Source organism: Anas acuta, chromosome Z, assembly GCF_963932015.1.
Source record: "Anas acuta chromosome Z, bAnaAcu1.1, whole genome shotgun sequence".
Classification (NCBI taxonomy): Eukaryota; Metazoa; Chordata; class Aves; order Anseriformes; family Anatidae; genus Anas; species Anas acuta.
In genome coordinates, this window is record NC_089017.1 from 57,024,783 (window position 1) to 57,047,923 (window position 23,141).

Here is a 23,141-nt window from a genome sequence, read left to right on the forward strand (position 1 = left end):
TCAAGTGAAGAATATATTTTATTTCTGCAATTAAACACATTTAGTTTTAAAAGTGAACTTTAAAAATACTTTAAAAGGGAATATACTAGTTTAAATAACATCTTTTTATTTCAGCTCATTTGCCAGTGTCATAGAGAGGAAGGTTACCTCCCTAGCTGTGAGGAAAGAAATTCTCACCAGTTCTTAGTGTAGTCCTTGAGACTGTGATATCCCAGGTTGTACAATGGAACTGAAATAAAACCTCTGGCAGATTAGTTTTATAACATGCTGTGTGATTAGTATGACCTCTTGTGTTAAACATAGGAATATTCATTTGTTTATTCGCATAATGAAACAATCAAGAAAGCAGATGAGATATCCAAAAACTGGTAAGAGCAGCGTGCCCTTGCCAGTTCTACATATGAAAGGGATATCAACAGGAGATGTATTAAAATCGGGATTTGTAACTGCTATGTATGAAATTGAAAAACAAACGTAATCATTTCCCCACGTAGAACACAACTATCATATATTTTTCGGCTGTCAAGATTTTTAAAAGATCAAATCTTTCTTCACTATTTCATTAAACCTCGCATGACCAGACTGGATGAAAATACAGGACATAGACACAGTGACTTCTAAATAAAACATGGAGATTTACAAATTTGGTAAAAAATCTGACATGGGAAACTAGGTCCTGAGATCTTCTGTTAAAGACAACATGTAAGAGGTAGTACCCTTAACTGAACACGAAGGACATGACATGAACAGAAAAGGAAAGATGAAGCCTAAGAGCATTTAAAGCTTAAATTAGTTCAGAAAACATAACAACAGGACAGCAGCTCTGTGCAGGAGCTTAATTCACACAGTGAAAAAAGCACAGGCTCCCTAAAATTTTTGTTTTTCAAGATCCACGCGATTCACGTGTGTTTGAAAACACAGGCAAAACAGAGGTACCCAGGTGGAATTACAGCACCACGCTTTTGCAAACAAACGACGGAAGATGTGAAGCAGTGTTAGATGTCCTGTTCACTTTTAAAATTTGAGCTTCCTTTAATTTTTTTATTTTCGGTATCTCTTTGGGGCTCAGGAGAGCTGGCTGTGATGGAGATGGACACGTCAGTGCCACGGCGCGTGTATAATTTAAAATCACGGAGTGATGTATTTGGAAAGTGCTTTATCATGCATGTAGGAACGTGTTGGTGGATTTTTTGTGCGAAACTCGATTGTTGAAGGCGTTCTGTACCTTCACAAGGCCTCACGCTGCTGTATATTATGCGTGCTCCGACTGCGGGTGCTCTTTTCCACAATGACCGATGGTGGTACTCGGTGATTTACCAATTTCTGGTCCACCTACGCTTCGGACCCGCGGTGTGCGCTGCATTAAGGAGGGCTGCTTGACTGTGCGTGGGCAGGGCGTGCGTGCTGTAGGAGGTACACCTGGGCTAGCGAGGAGGTACCTGGCATCCAAAACCTTCCTGGCGGCGCTTCCCTGGGCTGCCTACCACGGCAGGGCACCTGGGCTTGCTTCTCCTAACGCAGCAGGGTGCCGGGGGCACGGGAATTACACGGATGCGGGCTTTTATCCGCGGAGAGCGCTCACGAATTTTGCGTTTAGTGTTAGGGAGGAGGTAAAGGGTGCAAAAAAAAAACAAAAAAGAAACAAAAAAAAAAAAACAAAAACAAAACAAAAACAAACAAACAAACAAAAAAAAACAGAAAACTTACATTTTTTTTTCTTTTTTTTTTTTCTTTTTTTTTTTCTTTTTTTTTTTTCTTTTTTTTTTTCTTTTTTTTTTTCTTTTTTTTTTTCTTTTTTTTTTTTCTTTTTTTTTTTTCTTTTTTTTTTTCTTTTTTTTTTTTCTTTTTTTTTTTCTTTTTTTTTTTTCTTTTTTTTTTTCTTTTTTTTTTCTTTTTTTTTTTCTTTTTTTTTTTTTCTTTTTTTTTTTTTCAGCCTTTAAGGGCCCGGCGGAGAAAAATAAAAAGACAACGCCGGGGTTTGGGGGGGGGGGGGGGGGAGGGGGCTGTTTTTGGGTTGCCGCCCGTGTGCCGCTGTTGCCTTTGCAGGGCGGCGCTGGACAGCTCCGGGGCGAGGCTTGGCGAGGCCGCGCCGTGCCGGGCGCCCATGTTCCGGAGGCGGCGCAGATGTGAGCGGGGAGCGGGGGGGGGCGGGGGGGGGACACGGGACGGCCCCGGGAAGCCCCGGGCGGGGGGTCCGCGGGGGGCGTGGCCACGGGGTGGGCGTGGCCACGGGTAATGGGGTGTATAGGGAGGGGGCGTGGCCTCGGGAAGGGGGCGTGGCCCCGGCGGAGGGGGCGTGGCCTTCCGGGGGTCCCGGCGCCTCCCCCGGCGGCTCACGCCTTGCCCCCCCCCGCCCCGCCCCGCCCCGCAGGTGACGTGATGCCCGTTGTTTTGTCCGGGCCGACCAATGGGACGCGGCGCCCGGATGCTACGGGAGCCGGGATGGGCCCGTCGTGGCGGCAGCAGGACGCTCCCCTGCCGACCGTCACGCATTGCGCAGGGTGCACCACCGCCCGGTCCTGCGGCGGCTTTAACGGCCCCGGCATGGAGGCGCCGCGGCACTTCCCGCCGGGCTTCGGCCCCGAGCAGCAGCAGCAGCAGCAGCAGCACCAGCAGCAGCCGCAGCCGCAGCAGCGCCCGCCGGCGGACAAGGCGAGCCTCCAGCAGCAGCAGCAGCAGCAGAGCCCGTGCCTCCAGTGCAACAACTGCGCCTACTACGGGGCTGCTGCGGCAGCCGCCGCCGGGGACCAGCTGCCGCTGCTGCTCCGCGCCTCGTCGCCCCTCGCCCTCCGCACGCAGCCGTCGCCGCTGTCGTCCGCCGCCTCGTCCCGGCAGGGCAGCCAGCTGAACGTCAGCGAGCTCACGCCGTCCAGCCATGGCAGGCAGCCGCCCCAGTTCGCCCAGTACCACCAGTGCCACAGCCTGCAGCAGCAGCAGGCAGCCAGCCCCAGCAGCAGTGTCAGCAGCGGCAGCACCCACCTGCACCACCTCCACCACCACCACCACCACCACCACCTCCACCAGCAGCAGCAGCAGCAGCAGCAGCGCCGGGAGAGCAACCCCTTCACCGAAATAGCCATGAGCAGCTGCAGGTACAACGGCGGCGTCATGCGGCCGCTCAGCAACCTGAGCTCGTCCCGCAGGAACCTCCACGAGATGGACTCCGAGGCGCAGCCGCTGCAGCCGCCGCTCCCCAGCCCCGCCGCCGCCGCCGCCTCCTCCTCGGCCGCCCCCGAGATCGTGGTGTCCAAGCCCGAGCACAACAACTCCAACAACCTGGCCCTCTACGGCCCCGCCGGACCCGGACCCGGACCCGGACCCGGCCCGGGGGGCCCCAACAACGGCGGCGGCAAGCCCAGCAAGAAGAAGAACCAGAACATCGGCTACAAGCTGGGGCACCGCCGCGCGCTCTTCGAGAAGCGCAAGCGCCTCAGCGACTACGCGCTCATCTTCGGCATGTTCGGCATCGTGGTCATGGTCATCGAGACCGAGCTGTCCTGGGGCGCCTACACCAAGGTACCCGGCCCCGAGCCCCCCAGCGCCGCCCCCGGCCCCGTGTGGCGTCGGTCTGAGGGTCCGTGTTGTCTTTCTGTTGCAGGAGTCGCTGTATTCCCTCGCTCTGAAATGCCTTATTAGCCTCTCCACCATCATCCTGCTCGGGCTCATCATCGTGTACCACGCGCGGGAGATCCAGGTAAGGCTTCCTTCGGGGGACGGACGGGGGTTGGCGGGGACGTGCTGGCGAGGCGGTGGCTTTAGGGGCGGCCGGTGAGCAGGTCACGCTTCCCGCTGGCTCAGAAAGCACAGAGAGAAGCCCAGCGCTCACCAGAGTTCGGTGAATGCATCCCAGCCCTGGGGAGACAGACAGCAGGCTGCCTGGACGCACATGCTCTGCCTGTTCGGTGCTGGTACCTGCCATCGCGCTGTAGGACCCCTTAGCCCTCAGGTTATAACACGCTTTCCGTCTGACATGCCTGCTGTCTTCTGTAGCAGAGGTGCAGCAACAGTCTCCTGTTTCCCGTTGACTAAATTCCGTGCCGTGTGTTTTCTCTTGGTGGCAAGGTTAATCATCCGCACGGTGCGAGGTATGTGATCTTCCCTGTGCTGCCTCAGGTATAGCATGCTCCAGGAGAATACTTAAAAAGCAGGGGAAGACTCGTGTCCGACACGTCTTACTTAACGCCCCGCAGCCGCTGGGAGTGGGACAGAGGAGAACTGTCAGGAAAGGTAGGGCTAAGGGTAGGGGGAACGTGCTGGCCGAGGCTGTAGAATAAGTCCAACAAATGCTGTCGCAGGTTCTGCCCGAGAGAATTAGTTCTAATACCAGCTGTAAATTATTTTGACCAAGACATTAAAATACGTGTTTTTAGTTGAACTGAAACATACAACAGGTAGAGTTCAAAGTTCTGAAGAGAAAAATGCCTTACTCGTAGATCTGTCCCTGCTTTTGCTTTTCCTAATTAGAACCACCTCCAGCGACAGGCTGAAATGACAGGCTTCAAGGGCAAAGAAGACTTTTTCAGTGGTAGCAGTCAGTAAAAAGAGAAATTAACGATTGTTTAGTTCCTGTCTTCTGCACAAACGAATGCTGTAGTTCCAATGTGAAAGGGTACCATGCTCTTAAGATAATGTTAGAGAAGTATTACGTTACTGAAGACTCTTTGCCAAATTGGATCCTGTTGTGAAGTCCTTACACATGCAAAACTATTTCTGGCTCAGAACCCAGTTTCTTTGTGTGAATATCAAAGGTATTGAAAGCTGTTTAATAATATTGTACTCAATAAGCAAGTATTCTGGCAAAAAAGGTAACTCTATAAAAAACCGGAATACTGATGAAGAGGGTTCTTTATCCGTGTAAATAAGTATTGCTGCTGCACGTCCGAGCCTTCTTCTCTGGTGTGCTGTTCTACAAGTGGTGCTTGAAGCATTAAGAACAAGCCTTGAAAGAAAGCGCTGCAAATGTTTGAATTACTCAAAGCATTTTACAGAAACTTTAAATGGAAATCCTCATGTAGGATAACCAAATAGCTGTAGATTTCTACGTGCATCAGCTCGCACTAAGTAATTTCTTTGAGACCTGTTTTTTTTTCAGGTTAGTAGTTACATTTTTTCATTCTTTTAGAAATGTATTATCTATCAGGAAAAAAAACACAACAAAAACAAACAAAAAACTTAAGATGTAATTTCTTTTTGTATTGGTCGTTTTAAAGAGCTTCCTCATGTATGAGGCTGCTTGGAAGGAGTTATGCAATCATGTGACTTAATCAAGGTTAACATAGTTTTCAGTGCTGCCTGACAGTGTAGAACACCAGGATAGCTGCTGTTAGAACAGTAGTGCTCTCTGATTTTGTCTGAGGGACTGCAGTAGCCATGGCAGGACCTGGAGCGAGCTGCAGACCCAAAGAGCTCTGTCATTCATCTGGAAAATGGAAGGGAAGTTCTGTTTTCAGGGAGCCCGTTAGAAGGAACGAGCATGGTACCACCCTTAGCTATCCTGTATCTGACAGCTTTTTAATTTTGGGAGAGTGAGTTTTTGTACATAGACGTGTCTTTTTAAAAATAAGGTGAGGAACACGCAGAGCAAAATGTACATCCATCTACAGCGGTAAACTTGCGTTACACCTGGCATCCCAAAACAAGAAGTACCTTTAAAACACTTTTTCTCAGGAAGGTGTGGATCTATTCCAGGCAAAAGAAAATACTCTGTAAACCTGATAATGTGGTGGTTTTTAAATAATCTTTAAAGCTGACTGTTTTCTGACGGCAAACTTATCTCTAATTTAAACAGATATCCTGCTAGAGAGTCTTTTGTGAATTACGTCTGTAGAATCATGCCCACAGATGGCTGGTTGTGTCCTGGAGCACTGTTTGCACCACCTATTTGTCAGTCCTGTGCAAGTTTAAACCTTCCTTTCTAATTCTTCTCTGAAACATGCTTAGACTTTATGAGTGAGTGTTGTGTAAACTAGCAGGATTTAATTGAGAGAAAAAGAACTCCGCTGTAGAACATCGATGTGTTCTGTTTGCAGCGCAGGATGCTTCATACCCAGATGCACACTAACCACCCTAACTAAAAGTAGATTTTTCTACAAATCTTGAAAGAAAATATGATGAGGAATAAGATGACAGTAATAATTATTGCTGCTTGCTGATTTAGTCTTCAGAAACACCTGGCGACCTAAAACTCCTTCTAACAGCAATCTGCTTCTCCTTTCGTTCCGTAGTCCATGACCTTGATTTATGGGTGGAAGTCCGAACAGCCCTGCAAGCCAGTGGCTGTGCCTGGCAGCATAGCAGGTGACTGTAGTCTGTGCATTAACGTGACCTTGCCTGTACGTTTTGCTCTGCAAACAAGTCATGCAGACAGCAGAACCAAACTCTTGGCTTCCCCGGCCCGGCTAAATGATCTGAGGGAGTTGGCAGGGAGTTTTACAAAGACCCACTGGGCTTCATCCCCAGAGCCAAGAGCACTGCAGAGATGCAAGGTGAATGAATTTTGTGCTTGCATCTCCTTTTCCCAGTTGATCCGTGGCTGGAGGGGGACTGGGGGCAACCCCATCCGGCCGGGGCAGGGGGCTCCTTGTCTCCCCTTCAGCACCGAGGACAGCTCCAGGCACAGTGCGGGGCGGTGACGGGGGTCAGCGGGTGGCAGGGGGCTCCTGCGGCACCGCTGTGCTACGGGGGTCCCGACACCCAGCTGTGGCTCCACACTGTCCCGGGTGGGACGGAGCGGCTGTCCGGGCACTGCGCTGTCTCGTGGAAGGCCAAAGGAGAGGGCTTGGTGGTTGTGTGGTGTTAGTTGTTCCAGCTCCGCAGCAGGGGCTGCTAATTTCATCAGTCGAGTTGGTGTTAAGGCTGTGCCAGTAGTGGAATGAAAACAGCAGGTTTAAGTGAAGCAGGTTTAGCTTACGTTGTCCTTTCCAGAAAAGAGGAAGAAAATCCCTTCCTCTCTCCCCCTCCCAGAAACAAACAAACACAAAACCACAAACTGCTCTAACGATGTTGGAGCTGAGTGTAATGACAACCCCAAACCTGCTTATTCTCCTTTTGGTCCATTGTTGTCATGCCTGTCATCTTAAAAACATCAAACCTGGGAGACTGTGGGCTATTCATTACTCTGTCTCAGAGCTTTTGTGGTTGCTGATTCACTTCTGCGGAGCAAGTGTCCTGTGTTAGGAAGATTGCTAGGAAGGATGTAACTCATAATTATCCCGGCTTTGAACAGGTCTTTCTCTGACTGTTACTTCAGTTGAGAGCTTGGAGAGGTGAAGGAGGGAAGAGCTAAGAAGGTAGTGTTATCCAATCATCATAATAATTTAAAATGTGTTAATTACCCGCTTCACGCATAAACAGTTTGTTACTTAATGCTATTTTACATAATTAAAGCAGCAGCATGCAAGATGGTTAAAACTGCTGGTTTTTGACAGCTTACTACTACATTCCACAGTTCTCTAGTGGAATTTGCTGTTAGATTAATAATGGAATTTAAGGAAGTGTTGGATTGCAGTTCACATGGTGAAGCTGCAGGAAGGAGGTATAGTCCCCCCATGTCCACTGGAATACTTTTGCTTTGGTGCTGGACTACTTAGTTTATCCCTTCTGTAAATAAATGTTGCCTTTCTATTGCCTATCCTGAATAACAATTACCTGTGCTCTCCTGCACAAAATCTGAGCTTCTTTTCCCACTGCCTGATTCAGATGCTCTCACTCATACAGAAAAAATGAAAGTTTTTGTTTTGTAGAAGTGAATAGAAATCCTCTCCTTTTTTTAATGTGAATTGACAATTTTTAAGCACTTCTACATCAGTATGAACTAGCAATACATTTTAGAACTCCTGTGCAAGGTCATGCAAACTCGGAGGCTGAGGTTAGGCCATTACTTTCACAGCAGAGCCTCCAGGGCTGCAGGGATCAAGCACCTTTAGTTCTCAGATTCATCTGAAATGACGGGGAAAATAATGTGTTGCTGGTAGATTTGGAATGTAACTCTTTCCATCTTCTTTAATTTTATGGAAAGTTATCATAGATGGGAACTCAAATGTCTTGTTGATGGTTTAAGAATTTCTTTTTTTTATTTTACCTGTTTCCTGAAAAGTTGCAGAAATGGAACAGGCAGTACCAGGAAACAAGAGTGGGTGTTAATAAATACATCGTGTGAATAAATTCCATAATATATGGAAACTATAAGATATACTATATTTTATTATTATACTTATATTTATACTATAAGTATAAAAACTGCTTACAGGCCATTCACCATCCTACTGCCATCAACAGAAAATTCTTCCTAAAAATCCCACATTCACTAACAAAAACGAAGTTAAACTCTCTTGCAGTTTCTCATCACAAGCAGTAATGCATTTCATGCCGGCCAACTTATGTTTGGTTGTTTCACCTTCAGTGTATATGGTACATATTCAGCTCACTGGCTGTGTCTTTGGTGCTCTGTTGACTTTTTCCCGAAAGAAACAGAGTCTAGCTTGCCTTCGCCTAGATGTATTGAACCATGGGAGCTAACAAACAGAGACTAAAACTTCTGCTGCAAAAACAAAAAAGCAAGTCAGTTGAGTGACAGGTGAAAATCAATGAATAAACTTTGAGTGATAATTTTATTCTGATCTAAAGCCTGTTGAGAATTAGTGGTTTCTTTCTGCTTATTACAACAGACCTCTGATCGGGCAACAACAAAACTGATTATGTAGCAGTTTTGAGTTAAGATACAGTAGCTTCATTTACAAACTTAAAAATACCTGCTACCAGTCACCTTTAGTACATGTTCCATACAGCAGAGAATCATGTAGGGATCCAGGGGCGCCGTATCTGTCAAATTAACACTTCGGCATATTTATGTGAAAAATACTTGCTTTTAATTCTATTTGGTACATTTTGGATGAGATTATCTTTGCAGAGCACCCAGAAGAAGGTGCAAGTGCCCGATGTCTCTTGGAAGCAGCACTATTGTGCATACGGCACGGAAGGCAGGATAGGAAATCCTATAATGTTGGTCAACATCCAAAAGCATCTCAAATCTTCTGTGCTGAAGTTACATGTAGAAGATGCTTATTCCCAACAGCCACCATTAATATCTATGAGGACGTTGTACCTGATGGTCAGGGCACTGAACGGGCACTGAATGTACCTGATGGTCAGAGCCTGACAATGCTTCAGATTGCCTGTTCCCATGCGCTGTTGTTCTGAGCAGTTTTTATTAGGGCTGTTAGAAGTTCGTCAGGATGTGTGTAATGAGGTAGGGGAAAGTGTGTTATTGCCCCACTTGGAGGAGAGCATTTGTAAACAAAGATTAGATAACGAATTTGCATTAATTGCATAGTTTAGCTGAAGTTTAGCAGAGATAACTGCTGTCTACAATCTTTCAGACATTCTGCACGAGCATCTTAGTACAGAAGTATTGTACATATCTGATCCTTTGGCTATAGGGACTTCAGATCTGAAAATTCTGTCATGTGCTTGACAACAGCTCTGGTTTACCTAAATTTTAGTAAAAGTGTACCAAACCTGACAAATGTAGATTAATGCTCTTGTGATTCTGGTTATGGTCTGTACGTGGTCTACTAAATGTAGTATTCAGGGCTTTGAATTTGATTTGGAACATGCTTATGGTCCATTTTGAACAGAGATCAGGATAGGAGTGGCTGTTGTATAGGACTTGGGAGGTTGAAAAAGCTGTGTGGAGGCTGCTATGCAACTTCAGTCAGTTGTTTTCACCCTTGATTTTGATGATGAAAGTCATTGTCACACTCCCTTACTAGAGGATGAATAACTGCTCTGAGCCCATAAAGCTGCTTTTAAGAAGTAAATTACCCCTAAGAGAAGAGGCTGTAATTGATCTTGTAATTAGCTTTCAGGTAAGCTGGGTATATTGGTCATTGTACAAACTACCTTTTATTAACTGAAAATAAACTCTTAAGTATGCAGAAGAGCAAGTAATTCTGTGGGGAAATAAATTATGGCTCTGTCTGTTGAAAAGAAAGAAGTTACACATCATGACAACACAAAGAAAAATATTTAATAACACTGTTTGTTTGTTTGTTTGTTTTTTAAATAATATAAGCTACACTTTGTTGAAAACATGAATGGAAAAACTTTCATTCAAAAATATCCATGTCAGTTTATTTTTATTGAAGTTGTATAAATTGGCTTTGTCCAATAATTTTAATAAGAGTGGCATTAAGTAATTTCTTATCACTGTCAAAAGATCAGAAGAGACTGTCATGAGAACATATCTACAGCTTGGAAAGAATTCTTAAGGAAGAACTGTGGTGAAACATATGAATTTTACACTTTAAACAGATGCATCTGAACCCATATTTCTGCAGCCAAAAATGTTCAGTTAATACAGCACATCAATATTTAATATAGTACTGTTTTAATGTAGATGCCAGGAATCATGCAACTGTAACTTAATGATTCATTCAGCTCTTGCTTCTTGAATGGTCCCTGCAGTTGTACTCATTCATTGGTTTGAGCAGTCCTTAATGAAAATAGTTTTATGTTGACATTTTAAAAACAAAAGAGTGTGAAAGTTAGATACAGTGTGAAAGAGTGAAGAGGGATGAATTCTGAGGAGAAGCATTCTGCAGCAGCATCCACCTTCTGAGCTGCTTCCTTATCTCATTCATTTTGCTGAAGATTGACGGATACTTCAGAATGAAATCCCTTTAGAAGTAACACTAAGCTTCTTCGTGACAAAAAGGAAATACACCTGTGAATTCCATGTAAACTAAATCCAATGGCTAGGCTTTAAATATCTTCATATTTGTAAATGGCCACTCTTAGTCCTTTTTAAAGTAAATTTTTTTTTTCTCTCTCACCCCTAAAGAATAATATGTTTTAAAAGAAAAACTTGCTCTGTCAAAGGGGCACCTTCTAAACTTTTATGCTTGTTAATACTGTAGAGCTGTCATGATGGAAAGGGGAGAGCTGGGTTCTGTGTTACATTCTTGATCAACAGAATAGGTTATTGATTGCTCAGTGAACACACACGACAAAGTTATTGACAGGAACAGGAACTGTGGGCATCATAAATGGACACTTAAAAGGCTATACAGGTGTAACTCACAGTGTAATTTTTCTTGCAAAACCACTGCCAGTGTTAAGGATGCGTCTGCAGGAAGGGACAGTACTAGTTTAGTACTGAGTTTGGGTAGTCACGAGAGGATATTGAAGGCAAAGGAAGAAGTTTTGCTTCTAAAAGAGAATGTTTGCAGTTTTTTTTAAAAAAAAAAAAAAAGAGAAATAAATGCATGTGGGCCTACGTTCATAGATATTATTGTCACCTGTAGGTATAGAGATTCCAGAGCTTTCTTACCTGCGGTGTGCAATAAATACTGTTGCTTGTAGTGTTTAAGCGTAGCTGCCTGTCTCCCGTAAACAGTTAACACATCAGTTCTGTGGTTTGATGGGTAGGTATAAATCAGCCTGTAAAGAAAGGAATGCATGTATAACAAGCATTTGTATTGTCTTTTTCATTGTCAAAAGGAGTTCTGTGGATGAATCCTCACATTTTTTTTCTGTAAGTTGATGTTTTTATGATGTTTTTATAAAGGGAAAAGCTGAGACTAAAAGTTCAAATGCTCTGGAAGTAATCTAGGGAAGGCTTTATATCTATATTTGAAGCTCAGGCTTGTCTGTCTTGTGCTCTTATGCTCAGATCAGTCATTTGTCACATAAATAAGATACTGCTGTTGTCATCCAGCCATGCCTGTAGCTTTCAAGAACAGCCTGCTGTAGCAGATGTCCCAAACAATGCAGAGCAAAATGAATGGTGTGCTCCACAGTATCCCCTAATGAGATACTGTTGGGAAATTCCGTGAAGCATTTGATTCCTATTACAGTTGTTTATTCCTTCTTCCATAACTCTGCAACCTCTGTCACGTAGTGTTACTACAGTGCTAAGCACATCTACCCTATCCCTGACCTCTGACAGTAGCATCACCACAATGATGCGTTGTGCAGCAATACTTCATCTTCAGTCTTACAACAAAGCAGATTCAACCTAGGGGGTGGATGGCATTTCTTGTTTTGAGAAGATCGTTATATTTTTAAGAATAAGGTCTGTTGCAGCCAGGGAATGAGGCATGTCTTTAAGTAAAAATAAAAGTTACATGGTAGTGTTGTTTCAGTCTGTACCATTGCATCCATAAAATACACATGCATAGGAGGCTGTGGTAGAAAGACTGAATGCTCATGTGTGCCAATAAATTATTTCCCATCAGAAACAATATGACCAGTAACAATGATCACTAATGTCTAACACAACATTTTTACACCAGTCATGCACACTTAAGGTGTGTTTTGACTTCCAAGAATGATCTGAATTTTCAAGCGTCTTACTTAGTGGGATCTTCAGAGGTTTTCATGATATGATATCTTCAGGTGTCCTCATGATATGAGGTTTGATGCTAATGGTTTGATCCTTAAAACCTTTGTCATTATTAAAGTATCTCTTCCTGAAGATTTACAAACTATCAAATAGACATGGTTTTAAGAATAAGCTAAGGAGGCTCTATCTGCTTTTCATTTCCCTACAGAGCTTCTCTCTGCTGTAGCTGGAAAATTCTGTTTTGGGCATGGAGCTGCAACACCCAGATTGTAGTGGGCTTCTTTGCTTGCAGATTCTTTTGTAGGATATTTGTACAAGAGCTGTTCCTGGGCATAAGAAATGGACTGATCAAGGAGGAATTCTAGTTCATCCAAATTCCAGTATCGCTGAAAAGGTACTTCTGGCTCATGTTGTAGCACGACTGCTACTACAAAATACGATCCTGATCTGAATGGTGTTGTGGCTAAAGTGGCTTCACAGTAAGCCCAGCCTTTCCTTTTGTTCTCATTCAGTTTTGGGCTCATGGTAAAAGCCAGTAACTTGCATTCTATTGTGATTTCTGCAATGTGATTGTTTAAAATAACTAAATCCTCATGCAGTAGGGCAGATCTGTTGTGCTCCTCGTGTATTCTCAGTTCAGCTTCCATGTATTTTTAACATAGTTTAATTGCAAACATGGGGGGGAAAATTGAAGGAAGGTTACCCACAGCCAGTCTGCTTTCCTGGTTTTCTTGCGAGGAAACATTTAGTTCTTCATCTTCTTTTGTAGACATGTATGAATAGATATTTGCCTACTTTCCACCAACAGAAGGGGATGCAGCGGAGACAGATGAGAAATTTAGCAGTATAGCTATGAGCAGGCAGATCATTCTCAGCACTTGCAAGGAAAGTAGAAAAGATGATGAGTTTTTATACCCAGGTTATGGTTAGAAAAGTCAGTTAACTTATCTAAAATTAGTGAGTCTTACATTTCATCTGTGGCTTTTGTATGTATGTTGGTGTAGGCTGGTGTCATCCTTTGCTCACTGTTGGACATCAGACTTTTTGCTGCCATGGAATATCTTATTGACTGTGATGGTTGTGAGCACAAAACTGTCTAAAACATTTTGAGTAGCAGCTTTGTGTTTAAACCACTGAAGATAACAGGGCTGGCAGCATGCAGTGTGACCTTGCTTCACTTATTGATTTGTAGACTTCTTTAAAAAATAGTGACTTAGAGAACAGAGCATCTAGTTCTGTAAACTAGACCGATTTGATCAAGCTGTAACATTCACATAATTAACAGGGTAGCGGCAAGAACTGTGTATGCCAAGAGGCATTTGACAGAATATGATGGGATTTTTCAATTATTGTTGTTATTTTTATTTATTCTTGTGCTGATGAAGCCGTTTCAGTCGTAGTTAGGAGTGATCAAGTAAATCACCATTTTACTCATAAACAAATACAGGTAAATACTTGGAAAGAAACATGTGTCTACATTATTTAATATGATGTTGAAAGTTACCTTCTTAAAGATATTTTAACTTAATCTTTGAAGCAGTCTGAAGACCTTATCTGCTATGTGGTTTAGCCAGAAGCTCACCTCAGATCTTCAGGAGAAACAGGTATGAAACAAACAGCAGCTTTGTTTCTGCTCTTTCCCAGCTTTACCTGCCAGGGTGATTTACAGGGGCAGTTGCACGAATACTTCCATGCAGACAAGATTAGTTCATGACTATGTTTATGTAGATTTCTAAATTCACAACTCCACTCTCTCTCTCCTGCTGCCCAATTCTTGGTTTTCTAAGAATTGGTCCCGCTGTAGGACAACAGTTAAATACTTAGGCTTTACATTTCATTATTTGAAGTTACTTTAAACATATCCTCAAATGAAGCTCCCAACTTAACTGTATCTGAGGTGATGAAAACACTGTGGGGACTTTATAATTCCAGTTGTGCTGATGGGTATACACCAGAGTCAGTTAAATGGAAACTCACCAGTTAAGAAACAAACACAAATTTTCCCAAATACCCAGCGTATTTATGTCATACATAAAAAGTAAGGGAGGAACTGAGAAGATAGATTCTTGTACATATGATGTGTTGGTGCCAATTGTTCCATAAAAACACATTCCCAAATTTAGAGTCACAGGTGCAGGTGCACTCCTTTGGTAGAACAAGTGAGTAAGCTCATTTTGTCTGGCTTCAGATTCAGCCTTTCTTCTTTTGATTTCTGTGTCCCCTACTGACTTGCAAGAATATTGCCAATTTCTTCAGTAAATACATCCTTTTTTTAATTGGTTCCCATTTCCCTAGTAGTAATGAAGCTGATCGTCCCTGAAGACAGTGAGGCTTCTCTCACATTGGGAACAGTGGCAGATGGCAGCCGTTTTGAGAGATGGCAGTTCTTTATGCAGTGATCTGTAGAACATATTATTTTTAGTACTGAATGAAGAAAAACAAATCCTAAATGAAGAATTGTAAAATAATGATTTAACAACATAAAAATATTGAAATGTAGATAGTTCTCCCCAGTGAATTTTGCTTCTGCGAGTGGATTGTAGAATCAGAGTTACTTAATTTTCGAGGTACTTGAAATGTGGGAAAATATAACAGACCATTAGGCTTCTCACACAATGTATTCTAAAAATTAGTTCAGTAAAATAGCTCTGTTGTTTTGTGGGCAGATATGCTGTGTTCTTCAAACACAAAGTTTTGGAATTGTTGTTTCAGTATAGAAATTCATTCACGGTGGCCACTTGCTTATATTGGTGAAAGTGCAGAGGGACCCATAGCAATTCATTCAATATTTTTTTTTTGCATCTTTCCCTTTCAGGTGTAGTGATGCTGGCATAGCTTGTGTCCTGCTGCGCTCTCTGAGCAGTGAGAGCGAGTCAGGAGAAGCAGGGTGCAGCGCGTGGTGGTGGCTGATGGAAACTGGGTTCTGAACAAGCTGTATTTGGGTTGGCTTAGCTGGTGAAACATTTCCTGGCACCTTGCTAGAGCCAAACAGCCTTGCTCTGTCCTTCGATTGTTGCGAAAAAAGCTGAGTTTTAAAACTATGTATGTTTTTCTTTCCATTGCTGTCAAATGTACGAAGCAACTATTCTGGATTGTTCTGGGTCACCCAGCGTGTTCTCTAGTAAACATGGCTGTTACATAATAACATTTCTTTTTTTTTTTCCTTACTTTTTATGCAACAGAACGATAAATAGTGTAAAGCAAGAAAAATAACTTACATGTATATTCCCATTTTGCATGCGTATGCAAAAAAAAAAAAAGGAACAGGAGTCTCATCTCCACTGTTCTCCCTATCTTATTTTTCCTGCACTTATGTTGTCTTCAGAAATTCATTAAGTCCTTCTCCTGTATATATGCTTGGAGAACACTTTTGACTATCAGCCCCAGCCACAAGAGCTTGTGGGAGCTGTTGGTGCTGGATGGAAGTCTTTTAGACGTGGTAGCTTAAGGAAATTGTTTTCATTGTGTTTTATGCATCTGTGTAGAGTGGGATCTGAATCTCTCATATAGTGGAAGAGCTGTTAAATGACGGATGATATTGCAATGAAGAAGTACCTGAGCGAAGTAAACTTCGTAGGAACTTCTTATTCATCAGTTTAATTCTGTTGCTCAGTGGTGGGTCTACTGAGTATCTCGAGTGTTTGAGCAAGATTCCAAACTAAATTAAATTAGGACAATGCTTTGTGAAATATCTTTTTAATAATTAAAATGAAAAAAAAAAAAATCTGTTATCAGGCCTTTTTATTAATAGTAATAAGCTCATTAATTATTTGATATTGTTATATATACAAGCTATGACGATTTCATAGTTGGATGTGTAAATACACTTTTCTCAGGGGGTTCTTCTCTGTAGCATTGGGAGAGAAATCTGGATATTTAGGAATATAATTTTTTTCCCTTTGGAGTCCTCGGATGTCATTTCTTAACACTGTTCTCTGCGTAGAATGTTACCGAGTAGAAAGAACAGCAGATTTTGGAGCATCTCACCTTGTGTGGTTTGCTAATGCATATAAGCACATAGATATGGAGGGAACTGTATGAAAAGAAATTACATTTTCCAACTTATGTGATTCTGTGGTTCTACAAAATCACCCAGAAGTTGCTGAGTCTTGCAATAGTCCTTTGGCTTTGTATGCTGCCAGGGGCTAAGCTGCTTCACAGTTGTTTGGGGCAAATGATTGAGCTGAAAGTCTATCCTGTTTCATTGAAAAAGGTTGAGTAATGCCTCTGAGTATTTTTGGAGAGGAAAAGCGAAAAAGAGTACTGTCAGTATATGATTTAAAACAGAGGGAAAATACGTCTAGGCAGAATTTAGCTTTGTGGAGTTACGATTTAACTCCATGCAAGATTGTATGATCATAGATGTTCCATTTTTTGAGAAAAAAATATCAAAAAGTATTTGGGGTAAGTTTTCTTGTAATGATCTGAAGGACAGAGGTTGAAAAAGGTGTAGACAAACCTGGTAAGAGTGTTGATAAGCACATATTTGTTTTTGAAGTGTTCATGGTTATGTTCCTTTATGTGTTTGGCCTGCCAGAATAATTGTGATGTATTATTCATGTGTATTTTAATGTGCAGGTTTTGATGCTGCACTTCTGAAAACATGGTTCACAAGGACTGTAAGTGGTCTGAGACTTTTACACATCACTTCCAGAGATTGCAAGGTTTAACACTGTCTTTGAGTGAAGTATTTTGAGCCTGCTTAGCCACCCGCACACATTAACATGAAGTTTTCTTTACACGCTTTGACATTCATAGGGTTTATAGCAAGATATTGGTAATTTTGAAAAACTTGTGCATAGAGGTAAAAAAAAAAAATAATAAAATAAATATACTATGCAAACAATGATTTTTATACTGAAACTGAGTAGTGGACATATACAATTATCCATCTAACTTTATAGTTTTATAAGTAGGAGTGTGTACATATATGACTGATAAAAGTTTAGCATGCCCATTTGAAAAAAGTAAGTTTTGTTCAGAAAATAGCTATATGCACTAGATCTATATCCTCCAGGGTCCATTTCTAAGAGAAAGTTTGGTCATAACTCTGGATGTATTAAATACCCCAGTCTTTAACCATTCTAAATATGGATTTTTAAATTAAACATTTGCAACAATGTGTTTGTGAGCACACTTGATTTCCCTTCTGCAAGGAATGCTTCCAGGAGTACACCTGATGCTACTTTATCATTGTTTGTAGCTTCCCTTTTGCTGCTGTGTTCATGTATCCCTAGAGTTGTTCAGCAGGCTAGTGATACTATTTTTGTATGTTTATTTTTCCTTAGAAAATGGCTGATTTCCTTGAGCTTTTCATTCACCAGCATCCTGTGGTAACTTGCTATGAATCTTTTTGATATACTAATGATCTACAAAATCAACTTCTCTCCTTTTGTTTTAAGAAGCTTCAGGGAGTCTCTGATCTAAGTTGTTATTTTGTGCATTCTGCCTACTCTGAATGTTTTATTTCTTATCTGTAATTATATGAATTTAACAAGGTGTTATGTAAATAGGCACGCACCTATATAAATGTCTATGATCTGATATTTATTTTTATGCTTTTACTCTGTGACATTACAAATATCAAGTTTATTTGTAGTAAAAGATTGGTTTAAGTCTTAATTTGATATATGACTTGCTGGAAATACATTAGATAATTTCAGATGAAAATATTTTTTTAAATTTGTGTTATAGAATACAGATGAAGTAAAAGGTAATGCTGTATTTGAAGAACCTTGCAGAACACTGATGAAGCACTTACATTACATTTCAACAATAAAGTAATAATTATAATAAATCAGAAAGCTGTGAGCAGGTGTAACGTCTTTGACCTTGACCGGAGGAGTTTGGCCCTGTCTGTGGAGGGCAGCACTCAGTCCTACAGGAAGAGTTTGTTCACTACTATATTATGTTCTTTTTTTTTTTTTTTTTTTATTACTAGCATCATTCTCTATTCATACAGGAGTAGTATCTGAAGATTAATGCATGGTTATTATAACAGAATTGACTGAAAGCAGCTGAGAGGGTATATGCATGCATGTGCCCTTTACATTGTGCTGTTCAGCTGTTCTTTCTCTTCTACATTCACCTACCTTTCTCACTTTCCAAATAGGAAACACACCCATACAAGCAAGCAGGCATTCACAAATATTGTTGTATCTTCCCAAATAAAAGCAAAATTCACATTTAGTGGGTTGCATAATTGCAAGTATATAAAATGTACATGAAAACCTGCACTGACCCATATGTGTTTTTTTTTGTCATGTCCCAATTCAGTTGTCATTCACAGCCTATTTTACAACCCTGTACTTGTTTCAGAGTGTTTGATATCCACCATGATTTGAATGCAGAGACACATCACTATATGAAAACTTGCCTCAAAAATGTGTTTTTGAGATGTTAATAATTTTATGAAATAGAAATGTTTTTACTGGATCTGTGGTCTCCTGTGGCTTTGGGTGTTTTCTCCTTTCCATGTTTTCTCTTCCTAAATATCATTATATGACAGCTGAATATATTATCACTTTCAAGTATTATTTTTCTTAGAAGCAATTGGTACAGCCAATTCAAGGGAACTTGATAGTGATCTGTGTCTGCAAACATAACCCATTTTACTGTGCACTGCTGCAAAACTTCTTTCTTTGTAGCATGTTAGGATTTCTTCTGCTGACAAGTGAATATGTTCTCATGTATGTATTTTGAAATGCAGCCTTAAAGTTTGTTTGCTTGTTTAAAAAATTCAATGATTAAATTAAAAAAAAATCTTTACAAAAAATTGTAAGATCAGATTTTAATATCTAAGTTTAACTCGGTGTTTTTCTATGCTAATTTTTTAATTGAATTCATACTTAAGGTATCATTTTTCTGGAATTGCTATCTGCATATAGTACTATTTTTGAAATTCATGAAGATAATAGGTAAAAAGGACTGGCAAAAGACCATGGCTCTTCTCAACAAATTATGCAGTTTTAAAAGAAATTCTAAAACATTGTCCATTCAAAATGCAGTTGAGAATGCTTAGGCATGCTGTTCACTTGTGCTTTTCACCAAGAAACCACACAGTATTTGAGAGATTTTATATTATTTCTTTAAAACAAACAAACAAAAAAACTGTTTAGTATTCATCTGTATTCTGGATGCTCTAAATAACTGCACCTCTCTACAGCTGGTTTACCACTCCTTTGATCTGACTGACAACATTTGGAACCTAATCACAAGAACCAAATGGACTCAGACCTTACAGTAATTGAAAGTTTGTCCCTTCATACCAAATAGTACATTTTCTAAGTGCAAAACGCTCTCTTTTGTTAATAAATAAACAGATTGGTTTTCCTGTCAGTATCAATTTTACATTTATGCCTAGTATACGAAGTTGGCAGACTGATCACATACAAAAGAATGTGTATGTGCTTGTACTGAAGTGAGTGTGCTTCTTTAGCTTAATTCAACACTGTGTTTCCTTGTTGTTAATAGTATTGAAGTGGAGCGTGGTGGGTTGACCTTGGCCAGTAGCCAGATGCCAGCTCAGTTGCTCCCTCACTTCCCCTTCTCAGCTGGACAAGGAGAGGAAATAGAGGGAAAACTTGTAGGCTGAGATAACAGGGAGATCAGTTACCAGTTAGAATTGACTTGGGGAAATTTGATTTAATTTATTGCAAATTAAAAGTAGAGCAGGGTGGTGAGAAACAAAGATGAAAACTAAAACACATCCTTCCCTGTCACTTCTTCCCTGGCTCTCCTTCACTCATTCAGTCCCAACTGCGCTACTTCTTCCTCCTCAAACAGTGCAGGGGTGGTGGGGAATGTGGGTTGTGGTTTGGCCATTACGGGTCTTCTCTGCCACTCCTTCCTCCTCACACTTTTCCCCTGCTCTTTGGGTCTTTGTGGGTTATAGTTCTTGCTGGGAGAATCCGCTCCCGTGTGGGCTTTCCACAGGCATCAGTTCCTTCAGGAAATGTCTTCGTGCTCTGTCAGGGTCCTTCATAGGCTGCAGGGAATACCTGCCTTACCATGGTCTTCTTCATAGGCTACAAAGAGAGTTGTCTTACTCGAGCACCTGGAACACCTTCTCCTCTTTTTTTTTTCACCTTGATCTTTGCAAGATCGTTTCTCATGCCTTTTTTTTTCTTTTTTTTTTTTTTTCCCCTGGTCACTCCTCACTGGCTGTGCAATATTTTGCCTTTTCTTAAGTACGTTTTCACAGAAGCAGCAGCAGGCTCAGCTGTGTCCTGTGGTAGGGATATTGCAATGCAGTCCCTAACCTCCTCTCACAGAGACCACCTTTGCAGCCTCTCCAGCTACCAAAACCTTGTCACCAAGACCCAATTCAGTAAGGAGTAAGGTAGAGGGAAAGAACATAAAGGGATGAAAGACAGATCCACAAATGTAAAAATCTGTTTTGTTTTGTTTCTTACTGTGGTTAACTTTATTTTGTTAGCTGTTTTTTTGAAAGACAAGCTGAATGTATTGGGAATAGGATGCAGAGTGTATTTTTGGTCTCTAAAAACCATAAACAGAGAGATCAAGCTCGTGTTTCTAAACTCTAGGAAATTCATGGGACTGTCATGGGCTGGAAGGGACCCACAAGGATCACCAAATTCAACTCCTGGCTCCACACAGGACTACCCAAAAATCAGACCACGTGTCTGAGAGCGATGTCCAAATGCTTCTTGACCTCTGTCAGGCTCAGTGCCATGACCACTGCCCTGGGGAGCCTGTCCCAGTGCCCAACCACCCTCTGGGTGCAGACCCTTTCCCTAACCCCCAGCCTGACCCTCCCCTGTCCCAGCTCCATGCCGTTCCCTCGGGTCCTGTCGCTGTCCCCAGAGAGCAGAGCTCAGCGCCTGCCCCTCTGCTCCCCTCGTGAGGGAGCTGCAGGCCGCCATGAGGCCTCCCCTCAGCCTGCTCTGCTCGGGGCTGAGCAAACCAAGGGACCTCAGCCACTCCTCATAAGTCTTCCCCTCTAGGCACTTCATCATCTTCATAATCCTCCTTTGGACACTCTGTAATAGTTTAGCATCCTTTCTATACTATGATGGCCAATACTGCACACAGTGCTTGAGGTGACCTGTGCGGAGTTTAGTGGGAAAAAGGTAGATGGAATGGGGTAAAGAGTAGTGCAGGTGACCAGTTGTGGTTTTTTTTTTTGTTTGTTTGTTCGTTTGTTTTTTAGCAGTGTGCATGCAGTGTAACATGCAGGAAATACTTTTCTTATATTGAGGAGAGTGTTCTTTGTGTATCTCCTTCTCAGCCCTTAAATTATTATTTTTTTTTTTTTTTTGAACAAGTGAATTTTAAGTCTTGCAAGAGTTTATTTCTTCTTCCCTGTTACTGAACAGCCCTATCTAGACTCAGGCTGCAGTTAAAGTGAAGGTCTTCTCCTGTCACCAAGTTTATATCGTCTTTGTCATTATGGGTTATGTCTGTTTTTGACAAGTTGCCTATTTTACATACTCCCTACTAGCGACAAATACTGTTTGATGAAGCATTTATTTAGTAAATCATCAGGAACAACATTTATTAAACAGCATGAAATGTTTCAGTACTTTTGTTCCTGGGTGGTAAACTGAAGGCTTTGATTATGGAAGAGGCAACAAATGCATTTGATTTTCAGCAACTAATAGACATCTCCTAGTTGCCTGGTCTGCTCTGATATTTGCAGGCTTTTGCTTTTCAGATTTTAACTATGAGATATCTTTTTGCAGTTTCTGAGGTAGTTCTGTATTCTGCATTGGTCTATATTGGTACTTGAAGTCTGAGAAAGCTTGGATAGCTCCTCTGAAGCTATAAAATCACCCTGGCTGAAGCATGGGTATGATAAAGGGAAAGCTTAACCCTGCACCTTAGAATGTTCAATTTGTAATTTATGTCTCCACTTAATTTTTTCTCGATTTTATGAACTTTGAGTTAGCAATTGATTTTGAAGGCACAAGGATCAATTGATCCAGAGTTATGTATTATGGGAAATGACAAAGTATGAGGAATTCATAGTAAGTAATATGTGAAAATTGCATTTCACATACAGTTTTAAAAACAGTGCATGAAAAAAATATTTTTTTTCCAAAATTATAGTTTACTTCATAGCAATGTAGTAATATCATTTGCTGAAATGGCATATTTATTTTCTTTTTAGTGGTCATTGGCAACTGTGAAAGCTATGGTATTTAAAAATTGAATTATAACAAGGTTTGTTAATGATGTACTAAAGTTAACCTTATATTTTATTATTTCAGTTGTTCATGGTGGACAATGGAGCAGATGACTGGAGAATAGCCATGACTTATGAGCGTATTTTCTTTATCTGCTTGGAAATACTGGTGTGTGCTATACATCCCATACCTGGGAACTATACATTCACATGGACAGCCCGGCTCGCCTTTTCTTACGCTCCATCCACAACAACAGCTGATGTGGATATTATTTTATCTATACCAATGTTCTTAAGACTATATCTTATTGCCAGAGTTATGCTTTTGCATAGCAAACTTTTCACTGATGCCTCATCTAGAAGCATTGGAGCATTAAATAAGATAAACTTCAATACCCGTTTTGTTATGAAGACTCTAATGACAATATGTCCAGGAACTGTACTGTTGGTATTTAGTATCTCATTATGGATAATTGCTGCATGGACTGTCCGAGCCTGTGAAAGGTAAGGTTGTTCCATTTGTTTAGCTCTTTCTTTCTTTCTTTCTTTCTTTCTTTGTATTTTAATCTCTTCTTTTGCTCCCTCAGTTTTGTTTTCAGGAGACTTAAATACTTAATGGAAAGGAGCTTCTAGGCACTGGATATTTGAAGT

At 41.4% G+C, this 23,141-nt stretch overlaps 1 protein-coding gene across 6 annotated transcripts in view; it reads left to right on the forward strand.

Annotated features, from left to right (window-relative positions):
* The first annotated feature begins 2,089 nt into the window (after window positions 1–2,089).
* KCNN2 (potassium calcium-activated channel subfamily N member 2) overlaps window positions 2,090–23,141 on the forward strand; it is a 77,232-nt gene continuing 56,180 nt past the window's right edge. For all 6 annotated transcript variants that reach the window (XM_068666356.1, XM_068666358.1, XM_068666360.1 and 3 more), the window contains exons 1-4: window positions 2,090–2,126; window positions 2,372–3,516; window positions 3,599–3,694; window positions 22,576–22,994. In XM_068666356.1, coding sequence (XP_068522457.1) covers window positions 2,105–2,126; window positions 2,372–3,516; window positions 3,599–3,694; window positions 22,576–22,994 — 1,682 coding nt within the window. In that variant the 5' untranslated portion in view covers window positions 2,090–2,104. The remainder of the gene's footprint in view (window positions 2,127–2,371; window positions 3,517–3,598; window positions 3,695–22,575; window positions 22,995–23,141) is intronic.